Source organism: Spinacia oleracea, chromosome 1 (genome assembly GCF_020520425.1).
Source record: "Spinacia oleracea cultivar Varoflay chromosome 1, BTI_SOV_V1, whole genome shotgun sequence".
Classification (NCBI taxonomy): domain Eukaryota; kingdom Viridiplantae; phylum Streptophyta; class Magnoliopsida; order Caryophyllales; family Amaranthaceae; genus Spinacia; species Spinacia oleracea.
In genome coordinates this window covers 127,432,483-127,453,685 of record NC_079487.1, presented here as the reverse complement: position 1 = coordinate 127,453,685, position 21,203 = coordinate 127,432,483, and the positions used below count along the sequence as shown (strand labels likewise).

At 34.2% G+C, this 21,203-nt stretch overlaps 4 protein-coding genes across 5 annotated transcripts; all 4 read right to left on the bottom strand.

Moving 5' to 3' along the window:
* Window positions 1-469: 469 nt before the first annotated feature.
* LOC110782832 (ribonuclease 1-like) lies at window positions 470-2,521 on the bottom strand. The gene is made up of 3 exons (XM_021987081.2): window positions 2,347-2,521; window positions 1,475-1,630; window positions 470-1,166 (listed from the first exon to the last, which is right to left on the bottom strand). Exons 1-3 carry the CDS (start codon window positions 2,461-2,463, stop codon window positions 735-737), a joined length of 705 nt encoding a protein of 234 aa, XP_021842773.1. The 5' UTR covers window positions 2,464-2,521; the 3' UTR covers window positions 470-734.
* Window positions 2,522-4,949: 2,428 nt separating this feature from the next.
* LOC110782831 (ribonuclease 1) lies at window positions 4,950-6,759 on the bottom strand. Of its 2 annotated transcripts, none has more exons than XM_056834906.1 (3): window positions 6,512-6,759; window positions 6,232-6,387; window positions 4,950-5,540 (listed from the first exon to the last, which is right to left on the bottom strand). In XM_056834906.1, exons 1-3 carry the CDS (start codon window positions 6,683-6,685, stop codon window positions 5,121-5,123), a joined length of 750 nt encoding a protein of 249 aa, XP_056690884.1. In that variant the 5' UTR covers window positions 6,686-6,759; the 3' UTR covers window positions 4,950-5,120. The 2 variants fall into 2 exon arrangements, with proteins under 2 accessions (XP_056690884.1, XP_021842772.1); XM_021987080.2 differs by having other exon boundaries at window positions 4,950-5,546; window positions 6,512-6,755.
* Window positions 6,760-10,750: 3,991 nt separating this feature from the next.
* LOC110782830 (ribonuclease 1) lies at window positions 10,751-12,651 on the bottom strand. The gene is made up of 3 exons (XM_021987078.2): window positions 12,482-12,651; window positions 11,959-12,117; window positions 10,751-11,279 (listed from the first exon to the last, which is right to left on the bottom strand). Exons 1-3 carry the CDS (start codon window positions 12,587-12,589, stop codon window positions 10,854-10,856), a joined length of 693 nt encoding a protein of 230 aa, XP_021842770.1. The 5' UTR covers window positions 12,590-12,651; the 3' UTR covers window positions 10,751-10,853.
* Window positions 12,652-19,629: 6,978 nt separating this feature from the next.
* LOC110782829 (protein BIC1-like) lies at window positions 19,630-20,675 on the bottom strand. The gene has a single exon (XM_021987077.2). The coding sequence runs from the start codon at window positions 20,393-20,395 to the stop codon at window positions 19,868-19,870; it is 528 nt and encodes a 175-aa protein (XP_021842769.2). The 5' UTR covers window positions 20,396-20,675; the 3' UTR covers window positions 19,630-19,867.
* Window positions 20,676-21,203: the final 528 nt, after the last annotated feature.

The window sequence follows — 21,203 nt, the reverse complement described above, 5'->3', positions numbered from 1 at the left end:
TGGAAAAAGTGGAGAAAATGTGCTTAGGGTTTATATGCTTATCTTTTTGTCTCTGTGTAATTTGCTTGGAATAAATAAAGGAGTATTTATAAAGAAGCCGTATAAATCGTACTCCCTCCGTATTTTTTTAAGAGATACACTTGCCTTTTCCGGCCGTATTTATTTAAGAGATACACTTGCCATTTTTAGTAACTTATCAACCCCACCATCTAATTAAATAATACATCTAATATACTCTATCACCCACCAGGCCACCATCCTATTAAACAAATATTTTCATAAACCCATCCCACCCTCCAAGTGTATTATTTTTCTTAATACCCGTGCCCGACCAAGTGTATCTCTTAAAAAAAATACGGAGGGAGTAACTCACAATCAACACTACAAAACGAAAACCCACGAGAAACACCAAAATAGGTCCGCAAACATTTTCATTTTTAAAGGGATATGTATTACTAAGACATTGCAAATACGAACTAAATATAATTTTCTTGCTAATAGTAGATGTCTTATGAATATAAGACGATCTTACAGAAAACTTAATATCAAAGACGATATAACATAAATTGAACTATTCACAATACCGGATTGGATACAATAATAAAGAACTTAACAATGTTTAACAAGATTGTTGATGTTTATTTAAAAGGTGCAAATCGTACAACATAACTATAGTTAAGCCGTTAATAACTCAAGGAAAGGATCACTAAATAAAGAGAAGTTTGTATAATGAATTAGTAGTAGGGAGGAAACTGGATTTCAGAGGCACAATCGTTACTTCCACTAGGAATGTAAGGGCAGTGGATGAGTTTCTTCCCGGTTATATCTGCACAAAATGTGACTTGCCAAATCTGGCTATTCCCTGCAGCATTGTGGTTACACCTAATCCATGGATGGAACCCAATAGATCGAACCAATGCCAATTTTACAGACTTAAGGGTGTAAAACCGGTTCGCTGATGGCCTAATCCCGGCTCGTGCGAGGGCTAGGTAGATGTTAGCCTTGTTCTTGAGGTCTAGAGCAGCTTCGAAGTATGGGATTTCACCTAAGACTGATTTAGTACATGTTCCATGTTTGTTCCATTCGTGCACCCAAAACTTCCTCCCTATTTGTGGGCATGTGAATGATGGCCATGATTTTCTTAGCGCTTTCTCCAATGGCTTAATCTGTATATATAGCAATATAGTTCGTACTAGTATAAGTTAACAGAACGTTTCTTTGCAAAATATTATAAGTAGATAGATGATTTTTTTTGGTTCTACTATGAGGAGTTCCCACCGCCTTCGGCGAGTGGACTAATCTCCCGCGGGAGTTTGCATGGGTACCTCGATGGGCAGCATCCCTCCCAGTTGAGATTTTTTCCATTCTCAAGGTTCGAACCCGAGACCTTGGTTAAGGAGCAAGAGGCCCTTAACCACTCATGTCAACCTTAATTGGTATAAGTAGATAGATGATGATAACAATAAAAGCATACCCGGCCAACATCATAGTTGTCGTCGCCACAGTTGTAGGCGAAGTTTCCATCACTGGAATACGGCCAAAGCCCATCAATAGTAAAATCTGGACTTGGCTTCCCAGATGGAGGGTAGCAACATCTTGTTCCTTCTTGGTTACAATATGATCCTAACCACTGCACACAACAATACACCAAGTATATTTAAACATATATTATAGAGTATAAAAACTAATCTTGGGCTTCAATCATCGACTTAATTAATCTTTTGGTTGAGTTGGTCATTTGACATGGTATCAGAGCAATCGTGACACAAAGGTCACGAGTTCAAATCTCATTCACCCCTCATTTCAAACTGCAAAATTTCGCACTGAGTATGAGGGAGCATGATAGAGTATAAAAAGTAATCTTGGACTTCAACCATTAGCTTAATCTTTTGGTTAAGTTGGTCCTTTGACAATATATATGTACAACCAAATATCTCTGTTTCATAAAGATATAAATTCATGGTTACTATTTTCACAAATAAGAGAAACTGAGTGGAAGTTGTAAATATTATAGGGTAAGAAGGATAAATGTGTTAAACTTTCATGTCAAATAAAACAATTTATAAACAACGTAAAAAAACGAACTAAAACAGAAAGCATAAATATCATTTTGAAACGAAGTTTATATATTAGAAGCCCCATGTCACATTTTTTTTTTAAAATCTTTTAGGGAGATTCATGGAATAACTCACAACTAGACCTGCCCCTTCACGAGTTCTCCAATTTACGCAACATTTGTGAGCTACACCTAAGAAGACGCGGGTAGGGGAGAAAAACAGTGGCGGATCCAGGATTTTAAATTAACCAACGTAAAATAGGAAATGATAACAACATACGAATATATACCTGCTGCACCAAATAGAAGGCACGTAAATCATTAACGGTCTTGTTTCCAAGAGCCACTACTGCAAAACTTAAGAGCAAGGTGAGCTTCGTCAACATTGAGCTCCCGCTTTCCGCCATGCTCTCTATCTGGATCTTACAGTACAAGTGAGAAGATGACTATGGTTGGAAGGAGATCAGTAGATACAGTTCTGTTATATAGTAATCCTTGATGAGTTAAAATATAGGTTTATTTAATTTGGTCGATCTAGCACTGATTAATTAAGTTATAATATGTTTATTAAGAATACTAAGCTTAAATTATGCTTGCTCTATTGAGAAGTTAATTTTATGTACAAATCAGTTACGTTTTTGTAACATGGAGTATTAATTATTAATCACAATTTTTTTGTGATTTGATCAGATTATACAAATGGACTGCAAGATCCAATTTTTATGCAACTTGTTTCACATGAAAATTCACTCTAATAACCTTGATCGATCTTGTTGTGGTTTACCTCGCTTGGCAACAAGAACGTTGTTACCAAGAAATACATGTGAGTTTTCCCACACTGAAAACTTAAAAGAGGAAGGATGAATTATTAGCGCCCTATGTACTTCACTTATTATCAACAATTGATTTAATTTTATGCTATATTAAACTTGGATATGCTTAAATGTGGTAAGGCTCCATGCGCAATCTAGGCATACATAGTTATCATGTAGCTAGTGCTAGCCGGTAAGAAGAATGGACCCCTGCTGAACCGACATCTATTACATTTTTGTCAGTCCAGCTATGTATGTGTTCGCTTGTTCATCTGCCAACCATTTCGCAATTGATTGGGCTAGACCATGTGATCTTCAAGTCACAACTTATAAGGTGAATTTCCCACCGACTCTACCAACTTGTACGTGTTGATTATGATTTATGATAGTATAACTATGTTACGGAGTATATCACTATATCAATAAAAACGTACGAACGAATTGCTTGAGACATCGCATTGCTCTTTGAGGAAGACTTAAACTAGAGGAGGTTTGGGCATTAAAAATGAGCATGCTATTATCTTTTGGAGACTGGAGTTAATAAGTTTGCGCGAATCAGGTAGATTCGATGTTAATACTTGATTAAGCAATGTAATGTTATAACCCTGGCTTCCTGGATTCCTGGAGGATTCACGAACTAACTAAGAAATAGATATGATCAGGATATCTGAAACTCAATCATGCTTATAATATAATTAGTGAACTCGATCTGATCATTTCGTGCTTTAATTGAGCATTTAAATCTTGAATTAAATCTTATTAATTAATACTACATGATCACTATGTCTTGTTTGACTTACTAATATTTGAGATCTAGTACTGAGCCCCTCAATCTACCACTTTAATCTACTTTAACTCTGATTTATTAGTAGCTTCAGCTCGTTTATCAATAAACTTGGGTCAATTTCGTAATTAACTGTCACTCTTTTGTGCTTAGCTTAACGAACTAGTTCAAGTACAGTGTATAGATCTTTCCTTTTCCATAGCCCATAGTAGTACGTAAGAATTATGATGCCATTAAAAAACTGTTGAAAAGTTAATGTTAAATGTACATGGGATTAGGTGGCGTTCATCAAGAGAAAAGATCAAATTAAATGAGGTTTCACGGTATGATACTCCCTTTAGCCTTATAAAATGAACTTGTCTTCTTTATTTTTACCAATGTGGAACATTCACATGTGTGATAAGATACCGCATATTTAAGGAAAATTGGGCGTGTACTCCAATAGCATAAATTATCAAGCTATTGCAAGGGAAGCAAGTAGCCACATGAAAATATGAGATTATGTGCTAGATGCGAATCATGCAACGCCTGGATCTAAAATGATAAGTTTGTGAGATCTTAGAATTTGTAGTTTTGTACAATGAGTAACATGGTGCATGTCAATTATTCTTGAATTTTGAATGTTAGCGGGCTCGTTCCGTATCACTGTCAATTTCAAGTTTTTTTTTTTTAGTTTTTAAAGTCGTATGATTTAGTAAATCATGAATAGTTATACCTATAGCAATCGGGTTGATATTAAAAACTGGTAACAAAAAAACAAAAATTACTTTTTATGATTTTCCTATTTTGATTTTTTGTTCTGTAAAAAAACATAAAACCGAAAACAAAAAACAAAAAACGCTTCCAATCGGCCTTAAGCCAGCAATTTTGATGTTTGTACAACAGGATAATCTTCGTATAAGTAACACCAAGTAGTATTAGAACTTCAGATTGGCTTCTATACTTCTATTCTATTAAATATTTAAATGCCATTATGTGATTAAGCTTAATCCAACTCCTAATCCTCTACATTCTCATTCATGGGCCGTGCATTATGGATCAAGGACACGGGCATGTTGTAAGCGTGTATCGGGAGTATGTCATAATATGGCGCCATAGGCCAATAAATGGTAATGGTTTGTCCAATATATGGAGCCTCTCGATTGTCTGGAGCCGCCACCAAACATGGCCCAACAAAGAGGCCCATCTTATTTATTTTCTCCTCCTCTGATTCATGTAACTTGATAGTGCTGTCGAAGGAAATTGTCAAATTGAACTTATTATAGCAACTTCAATGGTCATAAAAAGGACATGCTCGTAAAAATAAAAACTATATAAGTAGGTAGCGAATTATTGGTACATGAAATACGTAGCCAACTATCAAAGGTGTTTATTATTAATGTTATTATTATTTAATACCTTTTGGCAAAGAATGAATTGAAATGCAATGTGTTGAAATTATTTTGAAAGAAAAAGAGCACATATATTACTAAAAAGGGAACTTGATGGTAGAGGCACAATCTTTTTGTCCCTCAGAGCTAGGACAAGTGATGAATTCCATCCCAGTTTTATCAACACAATGTAAAACTTGCCAAATCTGACTGTTTCCTTGAGCATCATAATTACAAAAAATGAAAGGGCGAAATCCGGTGGCCGTAGTGATGGCCGTGTTAATGATTTCAAGAGGGTAAAATTGGTCATTTGGTTGGATTCCGGCATCGACGAGGGCTTGCAAGACGTTGATCTTGTCCTTGAGGTTAAGAGCGGCTTGAAAATATGACATTTCATCTAGGAAGGATTTAGAGCATGTACCGTGCTTGTTATACTCGTGGACCCAGAATTTTCTTCCAATTTGTGGACATGTATATGATGGCCATTCTTTTTCTAGCATGCTCTCTATGGCTTTAAGCTGCAGCTGCAGTATATTAACAAAATAATAATATGGCATTTTGTTACTCACTTTTATTTCTAAGTAATATATGGTCCTGCATGCACAACAAAGTTCTGACTCTTATGTAGTATATCCTTTTCATTTTATGGTTTTCATTTGGCTAGCTGCATTATTTTGGAATCTGTATGCATGTTAGCTCGTGAACGATTGTCCCACGTGGAAGAAATAGAAGAAGATTTACTAATATATAAGATTCATGTGTTATTTCATCTATTATCAGATGCTTTTAAGATAGAATCATGTCAAACTTATGTTTGGGGAATTATTTTTTTGCTAATGTATCTAGTTTTGAACACTTGCACTAGACCTGATCAAAATGCGGGCCATGTCGAATTTGGGCTGGGCCGAGGACATAAATATCTGCCATTATAACGGGTCGGGCCAAGCTCCGGGCCAATTTTGTGTGTCCAAAACACGCTAATTCGGGCCGAAATTAGCGGGCTTTTCGGGTCAATTCGGGTCGGGTAAAATTCGTAACTAAACGTATTTTTTAAAAAAGTTCGGGTCGGGCCGAAAATCATGCGGAAATCTTCTGCTCAAAACTCGGCAATTTCGGGCCGTTTGAGTCGGGCTAACTGACCTGACCCATGTTGATCAGCTCTACTTGCACTATGCGTATGCAAGTTTATATAAAAAATTATGTACATACCGGAGAGACATCAAAAGTTTCTCCAGGACAATTTTGGAGGGCGCTACCATCGTCACTGTAAGGCCATAGTCCATATATTGTAAAGTTTGTTGCAAGCTTTCCTGCTGGCGGGTCGCAACATGTTGTCCCCTGTTGATTACAATATGACGGTAACCACTGCGCGCATTACAATTCAATATTTTCTAATTAGAAACCATATACTACGTATATACATACTCCATATATATAACTAGATTGGAATTCAGAGAAACCTTGTATTGTATGAGAACAAAGAAATCACCTGCTGGATAAAGTAGAAAGCGTGAAAACCAGGAGTAGAAGAAGAAGAAGAAGAAGAAGAGTCATTCCCTAGAACTACTGCGGCGATATTCAGGAGTAGCACAAGCTTATTCATGAATATTAAGCTCTCCCGTTTCGCCATTCTCTCTGTCTTACTCTCTCGTAATACCAACATTCATCAAATGGTTAATTGCGAAGAAAATAATCGGTAGGTGACGCTAATATATATATACTAGCTTCCTTCGTAATTTCGTATGTAATATACTAATATGTAGTCCAAGAGTTTATAGAGGACCACAACCTCCCAGAGATAAAATGAAATGATAACTACGGGAAAAAAAAAATGGAGTACCGAAATTGAGATTTGTTGTACTTTTGTACATAATTATTTTACATAAGAGCACTACAAGAAATTGTACCATTAACGACGGAAAATCTCGTCGTTAAAAGTCAATAATCGTTGATTAACGACGGAATTTCCTGTCGCGAACCTGTCATAAAAGGGGATCGTCGTTAATGGAAAATCTCGTCGTTAACCCGTCGTAAAAGACATTTACAACAGTTGTTCCCGTCTTTATTTGGTTTTTATCCCCGTCGCAAAATACTTTTTACGATTTTTCACCCGAGGTTGTCATTAAAGTACAAATTCTTATAGTGGAGATATAAGTATCTGTATGGAGATAAGCTGTATTATTATATTCACAAGTGCAATCTCTGAACAAACACATTATAATTTATACATTTCTTTTTTGAGTTATCGAGGGTTCCTTTTTCTTTAAATCTTATCCTAAGGAATTACTATAATTTTTGTCATTCCATATGTGATATAATTATACAATATACGAGTTTCAGGCACCAACATAAAAATAAGCCGTATCATTTTATTTATAAATTCAATTTCCAAACAAACACATTATACTGTAATTTATTTATTTTTGTGAGTTATTGATATTTTATTTTATTTTATTTTTATCTCGTTAAGAACCGTCGTAACTATAAGTATTGTCAGTCAATATATGATGTACTTCACCCCATGTCCTCATACGGAACAAGCATTGAGTTACGCTATCTTTTAGGCTGTCTAATACGAAGTACTACGTGAGAGATCAGTAGTTAATTCGAAAAGTAATCTAATGTAAACATGCAAGATCATTTGAGGTTGCGTAAATTGACCCTTTAACTATGATTTATGAGGCATGCATGTGCTAAAACCATGGGCTAATTGGGCCAGAAATGTATTCAACTACCAATTAGAGACCCCTTAATTATCGGCCGATCATGCATGGATTATTAATAATTGGAGCATATATTATAAGGAATATTATGAGAAATAATAATATGATAATTACGGAGATTATTGATTGGAGTATTGATTAGCCTCCCCAACCCCAAACTATATGTCACGGGATGAGAATATGAAATGAATAGCGAAAATTGGGAAAAATACAATCCACAATCATATTTTCACAACCCAATTACTTGTCTCATATTATAACACTTTATGTCTCCATCCCTCTTTTATTAAATGTCATATAATACGACTACATGAGTTGCAAAATCTTCAGAAGACCACGACGTCTTGTACATAGTAACAAAATTTGGGCCGTTATATTCGCCGTACATAGGGGATTTGTGGACTAACGATCATTTTGTAATGTATGTTGCATTTGTTTTCCACGTATTAACAATAAACCTATGGATTGCCTCTTACATAGGTATTGGTTTTAGTTCCCTCAAAAAAAATATGGGGGTGTTTGGTTAGGAGAGGTTTGAGGAAAAAAGAGCTTTTTGGGGTGCATTAGAGGTTTGACTTTTAGAAAAAGCTAATTGGAAGTGTTTGGTTAGGAGAGGATTGGAAGAGAGTTTTGGGGTGAAAAAGCTAATTTTGAAAAAGCTCAATATATGAGCTTTTTGCAATTTGAGGTTTGAGAAAGTAGGTGAAAATGACTATTTTGTCCTACTATTGCCTATTATTACAACCACTATCAACCTTGGTACCCTTCATATTTTTCTCCTAAAAACATTACTCACACTTTCTTTTTCATTTCACCATATTTATTAGATTCGTTTTTTTGTTGTAATAAATTTTATATTAGTACTTTGAAGCAATTAAATTATATTGCAATCATGCTTAAAATTTCATTAGTAATATTTTCTATTTGAAAAATATATATTATTAAAAAAAAAAATTTCTTTTATAAAATAAATTTATTTTATTTAGTCAATGTTTATTAGAAAAGTATAGAGAAAAAAAATTAACACAATAAAATATTTGTCTAATATTAATAAGAAACAAAGTATGTCAATGTCCTTAATGGTCATTTTACATATCAAACAGCTAACAGCTATCAGCTAATTTACCAAACACTTTTACACAAACAGCTAATGCAACCAGCTAGTCAAATCAGCTAATACAAACAGCTAACCGCTAACAGCTAGTCAAACCAGCTATCAGCTAACAGATCCTAACCAAATAGGGTCATATATATATATATATATATATATATATATATATATATATATATATATATATATATATATATATATATATATATATATTGGTTATGTCGTAAATCATGAAATTGTCTGTTCAAAATATGGCTTCACAGGAGAAATTCATATAATAGACCACATCACAAGAAAAATGAATTAATCTTGTTATAAATGAAGGACCTTTTAGGCTTGAATTTGGAATTGTATGACAATTTGATGTTTGAATAATGAGAAAAAATAATTAAAGAAATTAAAACACACACAAAGATTTAAGGTGGTTCTCTCTTCAATGAGCTACATCCACCACGGGGGAGGGTTTGGAGCTTGTATTACTCTTCAATGGAGAAAGGATTACAAAGAGGAATTCTCAAAGGTGAAGAAGAGAGAATTCTATGTATGCTTAGATATAGGGTTTCAACCTCACTTGTGTTTCTCTCTCTTGATTCTGAAAATCTCATTACATTTGGTATTTATAGTGTTAGACATCAAACCAATCTAAGGGACAAGAAAAGGCCACGTCGATTGAACCTTGCGGAGAAGAAAACAGTTTACCCGCAGAGTTCGGTAGAACCTTTAAAGGGTTCGGCCGAACCAAGGTCAGGTTCGGCCGAACTTACCCAAAAGTTCGGGCGAACCTCCAAAATCATAGCTACTGATCTCTTCAGGTTCGGCCGAACATTCTAAGAGTCCGGCCGAACTTCCAGCAGGTTCGGCCGAACCTCCAACAGCATCGGCCGAACTTCCCCTGCTGCATGACAACTTCTCGTAAATTGGTCATAATTCCCTCATTTCTCATCCAAAATGAGCTTATGACCAGGCGTTGGAAATCTATTGAGCCAAGCTTTCACATCCAACTTGAATCAACTCAATCTAATGAGTAGATCATGAGATATGTCCATTTAAAGTCAGACCTTCCACTACAGCACCTTAACATCCTTCAAGGAAGATTCGAGGCACACATAACAAATTTGAAATCTCCAGACCAAACAGTCACGACTGAAAAATGGACTCGTACGTCCGTAACTTGTTGAAATTATGTTGTACATAGCTTTATCTCCAAAGTTCAAACATACATACATCATGCTACGACGTATATATAAGTGTCTCACATTTGATATAAGAATAGACTATGGAAATTAGTTTACTTCATAAAACAAATTGGCATATGGTTTCACGATGAAAATTTCTTTTTATCTGAGTCACACTTAATAGACGCCCTACTTAATTAATTGTTTTACCACAATGTAGGGGTGAATAGTTCTACCATTTTTGAATAATTAGTAGTTTTCCTTGTATTATGGACATCAACCATCCAAATTCGATCTGTCAAGTTCCTCAAATTCATGATTTGTACAAGATTGAATTCCTCGATATAAATAAAAAAAATGTTTTGCAAATTATACTGATTTGTGCGTAGTCCGTTTGAAGCTTACTTTGTGGAATCAAGTCCGTTTGTTACTCTTTAGATCGTTAGATCAATATCATTAATTAATCTCTATTTATAAGGAAACGCTTGAAATCTTTTACATTTTGGTACCTCCTATGATGTTCGTATTATACTCTTATTAAATATAAGGAGTAACATGTTAACATTATGATTGAATGGACATAAAAATCATATATTTAATTCCCGGATAAAAAAATTAAAACCAAAAATATAGAATATTTATTATCTAGTCAACTACATACTCCTACGACTTAATTTTGTTTTATAAAATTAAAAATTTCATATAAAATGTCACACATGTATCGCATAAAATATATTTATATATTTCGTATGGAGTATGTATGTATGTATTTGCTACATAAATGAGTACGTACAAAGACTAATATATACTCCGTAGAAAGTATTAGTAAGATGGAAACTTGATGGTAGAAGAACAACCACCTTGTCCCGCAGAAGAGTTAGGACAGTTGATGATTTTGGTACCACTTTTATCAACACAATATATAATTTGCCAAATCTGACTGTTTCCTTGAGCATCATGGTTACAGAATATCGAGGCCCGAAACCCGATGGCTCGAGTGATAGCCATGTTTATGCTATCAAGAGTATAAAACTGGTTATTGGGTTGTATCCTGGCTTTCGCAAGGGCTTGGAAGATGTTGATCTTGTTTTTGAGGTTTAGTGCTGCCTCAAAATATGACATCTCGTCTAGGGCAGATTTTGAGCATGTTCCGTGTTTGTTCCACTCATGCAACCAGAATTTCCTCCCAATTTGTGGGCATGTAAAAGATGGCCATGACTTTTGTAGCATGCTTTGAATTGGTTTAAGCTGCATTTTTCGATTAAATGCCAAAGTTTTCATCAGTTGTTTGCATTGTATTGGAGTAAAATTATAAAGAAATTTTATGGAAGGAAATTTTCATCTAGCTACGTCATTTGCATGCCTAAAAAGAAATGTAAAGTTCACACGTGAAACTCAACAAGTCTTTCTACATAGCATATGCATATGTAGTATAAAAGTATAAAACACAAGTCTCTCTTAAGCAATTTCAAAACTTAAAATCTTCACATTCGTAACAAAACATCTTTAAAATTCTCAACTACTCCTTAATAACAACTTTTTCTTTGATGTGTTTGACTCTTTAAAACAATGCTTACTTTTTTAGGGTGACCGTTTTTTTAATAAAGAGCGACTTTAAAGTTTTAACTCTTAATTAATATATTGTGAGTCTGCCTAACAAAAATCCTTGCTCATCAACAATACATGAGAAGCCAAGAATTGGGTACTAGGTACCAATTGCCTGTTGGTTCAATGGTGATTGGGGTTGACTTGGTAGAAAGAACTCGTGTTCGATCCCCCGCAACAACAATTGGGAGGGGACTGGAACTTATCCACCCAGAACTCGCCCCAAATCCGGATTGGCCCTAAGGGTGAATTGGGTGCTAACACCAAAAAAAAAAAAAAAAAAAATTGGGTACTAGGTCATATGTAGTAACTTATTACTTACCGGAGCAACGTCGTAACTTGCACCGGCACAATTTTGAATGGAGCCACCATTGTAATTATTGTAAGGCCAAAGCCCATAAATTGTAAAATCTGCAGCCCCTTTTCCTGTTGGTGGGTAGCAACATGTTGTTCCTCTTTGATTACAGTATGAAGGTAACCACTGCATTTCAAATATAGAAATTAAATCAAAACAAAATTTAGTAAATTATACAAATGCAATGGAAAATCTACAATGTCCTACGTTTTGCGGACATTTATGTGGTGAAAAAACATACTTTATGATTTTATAAAGTGACCTTATATTTTGCAAAGCGGTCAAATATGATATTATAAGATCTTTAATCCAATTACCATTATATTAACCTTAAATTTGTAGAATACATTTTTTGACGTGTAATTTGTAAAATATATAGTCAACTAAAAAATTGACCGTTGTATCACCATGTAGAATATTGCAAAACAACGTACAACAACAAAGAATTGGAGCTTTTGTGAGACAAAAAAAGATTTAAAAGAAAAATCACCTGTTGGATAAAGTAGAATGCTTGAAAATCATTGCCTAGAGTTTCCATTGTAAAATTCAAGAGAAACACAATGTTAGTGATGAATACTAAGCTCCTCCATGTTGCCATTGTTTTTCTTTCGTAATGGCAATTAATGTTATGATTATAATGAAATGAAGCGGTACGTATCACCCTTATATATAACTAGCGCATATATATTATATTGAAATTTTGAAATTAAAATTAAATATATAAGAGGGAGAACCATTTTAATTAGGAATAAAATAATTGAACTAATAATGGGCCATTATCATACGAAAATAAAATGAAGAAAATAATACTTGAAAGTCAACCCGATTACGATTGGTGTTAGCAAAAATCATGGGTAAATTAAGGGATACTAATTGTAAGCGTACACTCAACACAAGTGTTAATTAAAACAATCGATCAATTTGAAATTTCAAGCACCAAGTTGGGGTTATTTTTGGGTTCTTTATAGTTGTGTTTTAATACTATGGAGGTAACTTTCACTTTGATAATTTACATTATTGTACGAACATCTCGGTCATCATTGAGTATTTTAAAGAGAGATACAAAATATTGGAGAAATATCATTTTCGAGATCGTTTCAACATTTAAGAAGTATTAAAATTGATTTTCTTAATTAATCATGTTAGTTAAAGGACTAAAAAAACATCTTATTTTCTTTCCCTAGATTATTTTGTAAATGTTAAAGCGTCAATTATTTAAGAATAGACCGAGTACTACATTTCAATATTCCTAGCCTTACACCTTATTGAGTTTACCCTAATACAAATGTAAGACACCAAAACAAGGGTTTATTGTACAATCAATTTGTAAGACGGTGTAAAGTTATTTGAAAAATGATCAAAATCACCCAATGTAAATTTTTATTATTTTAACTATTTAAGGGAGTTTATACACACGTAACACGTTTACACCAGTCATGTAAATGTGATCATCAAAAATTCTTATCAATAATATCGAGTACTTATTATAGATTTTCGAGATGGAGTACGTCGAACCTACCTTAAAATTATTAAGCGCATATAAGGGGTGATATTTGAGTGACTCGATCCATGTGGTGGCCGGCTTGATAATTTGTAACAATTGGACATTAATAATACTATCTAAATCTAAATTTATTTTATTTTATTAACTTGCTAATCAAACATTAATAATTTTGACTTTAATCTCAAATTTTCACCAAAAAAATTAACAAATCGTATGCCAATCGATACAGAGTTTTCAATATAAAACTTCCTAATTACAAAATAATAACTAAATCCAAGTTTTGTAATTATTCCTTCTTTGACCATCTTAACCTTAAGCTCGGGTGGAATAATACCCTTAAGGAGTTAGGGTTGAAATGACTGCTCTTTTGGACAACAATACATATATAAATATTGGGATCGCCACTACTCAAAAAATTGCGATAAAAGATTATTGACACCAATTTGAGTGCGGAACATGGAAGGGAATGTTGGGCTATCGCGAGGGTGACGATCATATTGACTGTCACATTGATGATTTGGGCCTCAAGCAGAAAGCTAGCTTAATTTCACTAGGGACAAGACACCCTAGAGGTTTTCATGACCAATCAAATCCAGCTAGGTAGATTTTTATATATTTATATTTTCTTCGCAAATGAGTGGTAGGCAATACATATTTAAAAAAAAGTGAAGATTCAAACCTAAAACCTATTCTGCGTAGATCATCGATTTCCAGTTTTAAAATCTTAACTAACAGGTCAACAAGTCATTAATAGATACGTAGATGCACATAAGTACGATAACAATTGTATACCATTTGGGCAAGTATGTTGCATTTTTTATCACCCCAAATTTTCATCTGATGCTTTTTTTTTTGGTTTGAAAAAACGACCATACGCGTTGCGTCCAAAATGAAATAAAAAACGGTCTCGGGTAGCAAGTTGGTAATTGGTAAACGTAAATGGATCAGGCCTTCCACGCTTAAAGTTGGTGCTGTTTAGGTTTCACCATTGCCCATTGGGTTTTGTGTACTTTTGTTGGGCCGTGTGCATTTCACTTGTTAGTCATTAATAATACTTTATTACTCGACTTTGAATATGTAACGGAGTACTCCGTATTTATCTATACTATTATTAAAACTCAATTAGTGTTTGGTTCACCAATTGAGGTTGGCATGAGTGGTTAACGGCCTCTTGCTCCTTAACCAAGGTCTCGGGTTCGAGCCTTTGCAATGGAAAAAATCTCAACTGGGAGGGATTCTACCCATCGAGGTACCCATGCAAACTCCCGTAGGAAATCGGTCCACTCGCCGAAGGTGGTGTGAACTCCTCGTAGTAGAACCAAAAAAACTAGTATTTGGTTCGGGCGATGTCCAGGTTACTAAAAAGTTGATGTATATATCATACGCTTGGATGTTCCAAGATATATGTATTTATGTTCAACAAATATCATATCTAATGGTTGGTTAAGATGGTAAAATACAACTTTTCATATAACATGTCCCATATTCAAATCTTATTGCAAGAAAATTTTGATGTTATGTACATGTGGAATATATTCCTTTCTAAAGAGATGATGCGACGTGTTCTAGTGATTAGAGAGTTTTACGCGGCACTCATGCATTATTAGAAACGTCTTTTAATAATATATTAATATAGATACATGGCCTAAGAATACGAAACATTTCAGAGGATCCTTTACCAAACTAGCTACTTTTAAAAATTTATTTACCAAAACGGCTAGTTTTAAATTGTATTTCCCAAAGTAGCTACTCTTTAGTTTCAAAAAAAAAAATTAGCTACTCTTTTGACTTTAAATTAAAAACCAATAAACCGGTTTGGGCTTTTATAAAACTAATGAACCCGATTAATTTTTTTTGCATAGTGAACCGGTTTGATTTTTTTTAATAATAAGCCGATTGACGATTTACTAATACTTTTAGCCTTTTAGCAACTTCAAAAGTTTTTTTTATAGGGACTTGCTCGCAAATATTACAAATATAAAGAAATTGGCTGAAGTGTTGTTGCGGATATGTTAATTCGGTCGCTTAGATACGCGAATTCGTTGTGTTAAACGAATTTGCTTAGCAAACTCGATCAACCAAGAATTTAACATACTCTAAAACCGTGTGCGTGAAAGTGACGTGAAGGAGAAGCTAGAGTAGCGCGTGTAATAAAGGCGCCTGACAGTGCAAATATTTGCGTCTATTATTCCTACAAGGCGGACCACTATCTTACTATAGTCAATTGTATTTTTTAGTTTTTTTAAATTACTGTAATTTCTCATTATTAAGTATGAAACTATGAATTGAATTAAAATAATTAATTAATAATTAACTTATCATTGGAGCAAGAAATAGGTAGCAATGGTGTAATTTGAGAAGATGATGCGTCATAACAAGCATGCATGCATAATACAAATTTGCCCAACATTGGATCGAGTTTAGGTTGTCAAAACTAAACGTAATTAAAATATTAAAATGGATAAAAAATAAACTTAAATTATTACAATGGTGCATGCATCGTGTATGTATCGAAATAAAACCATCATGAGCAACATTTTAAATTATTTGTGGGCAATATCAAAAGAAAAATGATTTCGGAGTATAGAGTAGACAAAAAAAAAATTAATAAACCCAAAAAAAAAAAAAGGTTAACTATATTAAATAATGAACCAAATCAAACCAGTTTAATTGTTTTTGCCACAAAATGAAAATAGTCATTTTGGTAAATAAATTATAGGTAGTAGCAGGTTTGAGAAATAGATTTTAAAAGTAGCCATTTTGGTAAATAAAATTGTAAAAGTAGCTGATTTGGTAAAAGATCCCATTTCAGATGGTTATAATTCTCGGGTGAATGAATTTGACTATTTATTAAACCTGCATGTTTACAATTTTTTATAGACCGATATTCCATGACTTTATTTTGCTAAATTTCTTCATTCTAAAGAATTTTACTATTTTCCTATAGGTGGGTGGAAGTTCAAATTATGTTATAAACTTCTGATTCATGCTCACCCCATTGTTTTCTTATAAACTTACAGAAAGATGAATAAATGCGAATATCAACCCTTGAACTCATGTCCTCATGTTCATGAGCTAGAATTTTAACCAGTAATCCAATACCACATCTTATGATATTTAAACAGCTCAAAACATATAAGCTATGTTTATTAAATACCCCGTATTAAAACTTTAATGCCTACCATAATTATATATTTTAATAATTTCTTATGAAACTAAACTATACTTACGGTTTTTTTTTACAGGCCGGTTCATTAACAATTACGTATGTTTTAGCACGCCAACTCATCTACATTTACTTAGCTCTATTAAAAAAAACGGTTTTTTCATGAAATGCCCCCGAGGTTTCACGAAATTCACCAAATACCCCTGCGCGTTTCAAAATACATAATATACCCCTATGTAAACATAAAGTGCATCAAATACCCTTGGATTTAACGGCCGTTAGTGCTCCGTTAGTATTTATTTACGTTTATACCCTTATTTACCTATATTCTACATTTTAACTTTAAAAAAAAAACTCTTTTCTTCTCTCTCCTCTCATCTCCTCTGTTCTTTCTTACCCATCTTCAATCTCACCCCCAATTCATCAATAGCCATTGATTCACCTCAAATTACCCAGAAATACAAGTCTCTTCTTCCGGTGATTTGGTAGTGCAGGTGGTAGGAAGTCCGAAGAATCCACCATTGCCGCCGACGAAGGTTGAAGGCTGGCGGCGAGAGGAGATCGAGGAAGGAAAGAGAAGACGGCGCGGCGGCAGCTAAGGAAGGAGAAGACGACGGCGCCTTCTCAATTCTCTCTCCTCGAACCACCTCCTTCTCCCTACCAAACTCCAGACGCTAAAACTTCTTCAATTATCACAAAAATGGCGGCTTCATCCAATTCTTCTCTAATGTGATTCCGAAAGGGATTCTGAATCCACGGTAACCCGACTCTTGAACAAGCTGCTACAGAATCGAATTTTGTGTACCCAATTTTTGTGATTGACCCGCAATATATGGACCCTGACCCGAATGCTTTCAGCAAGGAAGCTTGTTTAATGGACGATTGGCAAGCTTGCGAAGATTGGGTTGACGATCACGAAAAACCTAATCTCGTGTTCAACTCTAATCAATTTGGAAAATCACAAGTCCAGGTTACCTACAACCCCCCTCCTGCAGTTTATTATGTAAAATTTGTGGAATTTGTGAAATTTAATTTGTGGAATTTGATGGCATCTGGCATGATAGATTTTGATTGTGGTGCATTATGATTGTAGTCTTGGTTAATTTGGAAAAAAGTTTCACTTGAACAAAGCGGGCCTTTGTGAAATTAGAGAGATAATCATTGTTGTGAAACAGGTGAATGGTGTAAATGTGTATGATTGTATATGCTTCATGACTTCATGAGTATTGAAGGTCTTAAACTTTTGATAAACCTTTGATAAATGATGACTACGGAGAGCATTACCATTAAGGGTCCTACTTTAAAGTTAAACACTCCTGAGAATGATGATAAGATATCATGGTTTGTGATAAAAATATTTAGTTATGGCCCAAATAGAATTCTGCTCAACCTCGAATTTTCACCTATTGTGTATTTTGCTTTCAAGTATATCTAAGGAGAATCTTGTCTGTTTGATTAAGTGTTGGGGTTGGTACCTCCAAAATCATGTCTCAAAAGCTTCTTGCCTATTCTCTTTAATAGTCATTGGTTTGCCATTGTATCTGAGTTCCAAGATATTGTTTGCAGTTGGCAGGGCAGCACCTAATCTGATGATCTCTGGTTTTGTCATTTTATTATGGCCATCTGATCTTGGTGCTGCTAATGAACTTCTTGGTGCCAACCAACTGCTGTCTCCACAAGCTCATGTCACACCAGTTCAATTTGCTGCTCTTTGTCTCTTGGGCCTAAGGCAAGCTAAGCAACTGACATTTTTCATGCATTTTTAGGTTTTGATGTAAAGTGTAAACACAAAATTACTGATAGCATACACAGTTGGTTCAACGAGAACACTAAATTTGTAAGAATGATTATTTTTATTGTGACGAAGCCCACGAAGGTCATATCTTATGTAAGCAGGGCAATGCCTTGTAGTACAAGAGTGATTGTAAATGTTCATTGCAAGGGTATTATTATTCAGAGTATTTGTAAAGCTACTATGCAAATTAATCAGCTTTTTATGGAATATAATCCCTGTTTATTGCTGGAAATTTGTTACAAACTGCTCTACTTCATTGCTAGGAAATTTAGAACTGCAAATTAGCCGTTAGATTTAAATTATGCAGTTTAAAAGCAGTTTGGGTATTTGGTGCAAACAAGTTTACAAATAGGTGTATATTGTGTAAAAAGTTTATAAACATGTGCATTTGGTGAATTATAAACATGACTTAACGGAGGACTAACGGAAAGTCAAAATAGGGGTATTTGGTGAACAATACGAAAAAAAATAGGGGTATATTATGTATTTTGAAACGCGCAGGGGTATTTGGTGAATTTCGTGAAACCTCGGGGGCATTTCATGAAAAAACCGTAAAAAAAATTAATTGAAATTTAAACATGGCAACCAACTACTCGTTTAAATTTAAATTTAGTTTACAAGATGTTTTACCAAATTTTATTTTTAATGATCACCTTTACAAAAATAAAATACATAAAATAAATTATGCATAAAATATTTATCCCATATTATATGTTAGTATTTAATTAAATATCATATTATACGGAGTAACATTTTTGTTTAACGCAATTTTTATCAAGATTAATTCTCAAATTACATATGCTTTTCCAAATGGCCCAATGGATCGAAGGAAAAAGGGTCTTCCAAGGGAGGTTGGTGGTTGTGTGGGAAGTGGAGGAGCTGTGGGTTAGGTTAGATTGCAACCATTGTTGCAGGGGTTCGACAAAGAAGGAGAAGTTCACCCCAAAAGTGTTCCAATCTTGCTTAGCTAAAATGCAATAACTTGGAAGAACTACAACATCAATGCATAGGACATTGTACTTTGGTTTTTTTAATTTGTATAGCTCTACTTTTCTCTTGATTTTTGTACAAATAAGTCAATACAAATTACAAATGGGGGCGAAAAGTCGAAAATTTCACATATTGTAAACAGTAATAGGCCATAGCCTCAATGATATAGCTAACAAACATCAGTACTTGAATAGCTTGATAATCTCTTAGCTTTTTTATATATTTTATGTAAATAAATGTATAAATTAGAAACCACATGTACTATCATGCTAATAAAATCAATTACGTGCAAACGAACACACATTTCGTTTGTACACATAAATAATACTTGTATACGTATATGATCTTTTATCTTTGTAAACAAATTTATATTAACAACGGGAAAAGAAGGGGGAAATAAAAAGCAATAGTAATAAGAAAACTAACAGCTATTTTCTACAGTGAGAGTAGTGGAATTAGATCTTCTTCTCTCCTCCATTAAAGAAGCTCGAGCTAGCATTATATTTTGATGCACCAAAGAAGCATCGAACGCTGAACAATCAGTCCAATCTTTGAGAAAATTTTCTTGGCCCCACATTTCTGGTATCCAAACATTCCCTGCTACCTCTCTTCTATGCCTCTTCATTCTCTCTCTTGGACCCAATATTCCTACATTATTATTATTACTATTACTCCTTTTCTCCATCTTTTCTTGATCAACTATTGGTTTCTTCTGTTCTTCACTATTGCTCTCATTTGGCCGCTTTTGTTGTTGTTGTTGTTGTTGTTGTTGTTGTTGTTGTTGTTGTTGTTGTTGTTGTTGTTGCTGTTGTTGCGGTTGTAGTTGATGATGATCGTCGTTTCCGGGCGCGTCAAACCTGGTTTTTTCTTGACTCAACGAGGTGGGTATTTGATGAGTTTCTTCAACTTTAACTTGAATTTGCATTGTGGGGGGTTGTTTATCTTCCATTGGTTTGGATATTCACCTGTTTTTCTTTTGAGAATTCCTTTGTGTTTTCTAATTTTGATTGGAAATTGTGAAGTGGTGTGAGGAAGAATATAAGTATTTGAGGAGAGAAAGAAATGAGTATATAAGTGGGGTGTTAGTTTACACGTCATTCCAAACATTGTTTCTTTTTTGTATGGCAAGTGACAACTTTACGTGTTTTCTTTTAGATTTTTAGGTTCTATTGTGTGGTTCACTTCAACACTTGAAGCTTTACAATACAAATAAATAAAGAAAATTAAACAAAAAAATTAATAGAAGAGAGGTGTTGAACAAATGAGGCTGCTTTGCCTAGGATTTTTGGAGGGATTGTGAGGTTGATGTTCATTTTAGTACTTAGGGTAGTTGTTAAGTGGGGGATAATTTTGAATGGCTATCGTTCCAATAGGGTTCTCGGATTTGACTTGTCAAGGGCACTTTGGAACTTAAGTTTAATTATTTTATTTTAATTCCATGGGAACATTAATGTGATTAAGACTTTGGTTGTTTTGATTAAAGCAAGTTGATCTTTTGTTTAGGTTGGCCTAAAATCTTTCACATTAATACAGATCCATGATGTAGCGTTAGGTTGCACATATATGGAAAACGGATACGATCGAGGATACGTGGAAACGGGATTCAAAAGTTGGTACCATAGGGTGCACAATGCCTGTTTTACAAAGAACATATAATTCAAATACAAAGAACATATTGTTCATACCCAAAGACCGAACATATAGCCAATGAACATATAGTTCAAATCCATAGAACATATAGTTTAAATATTTCACTA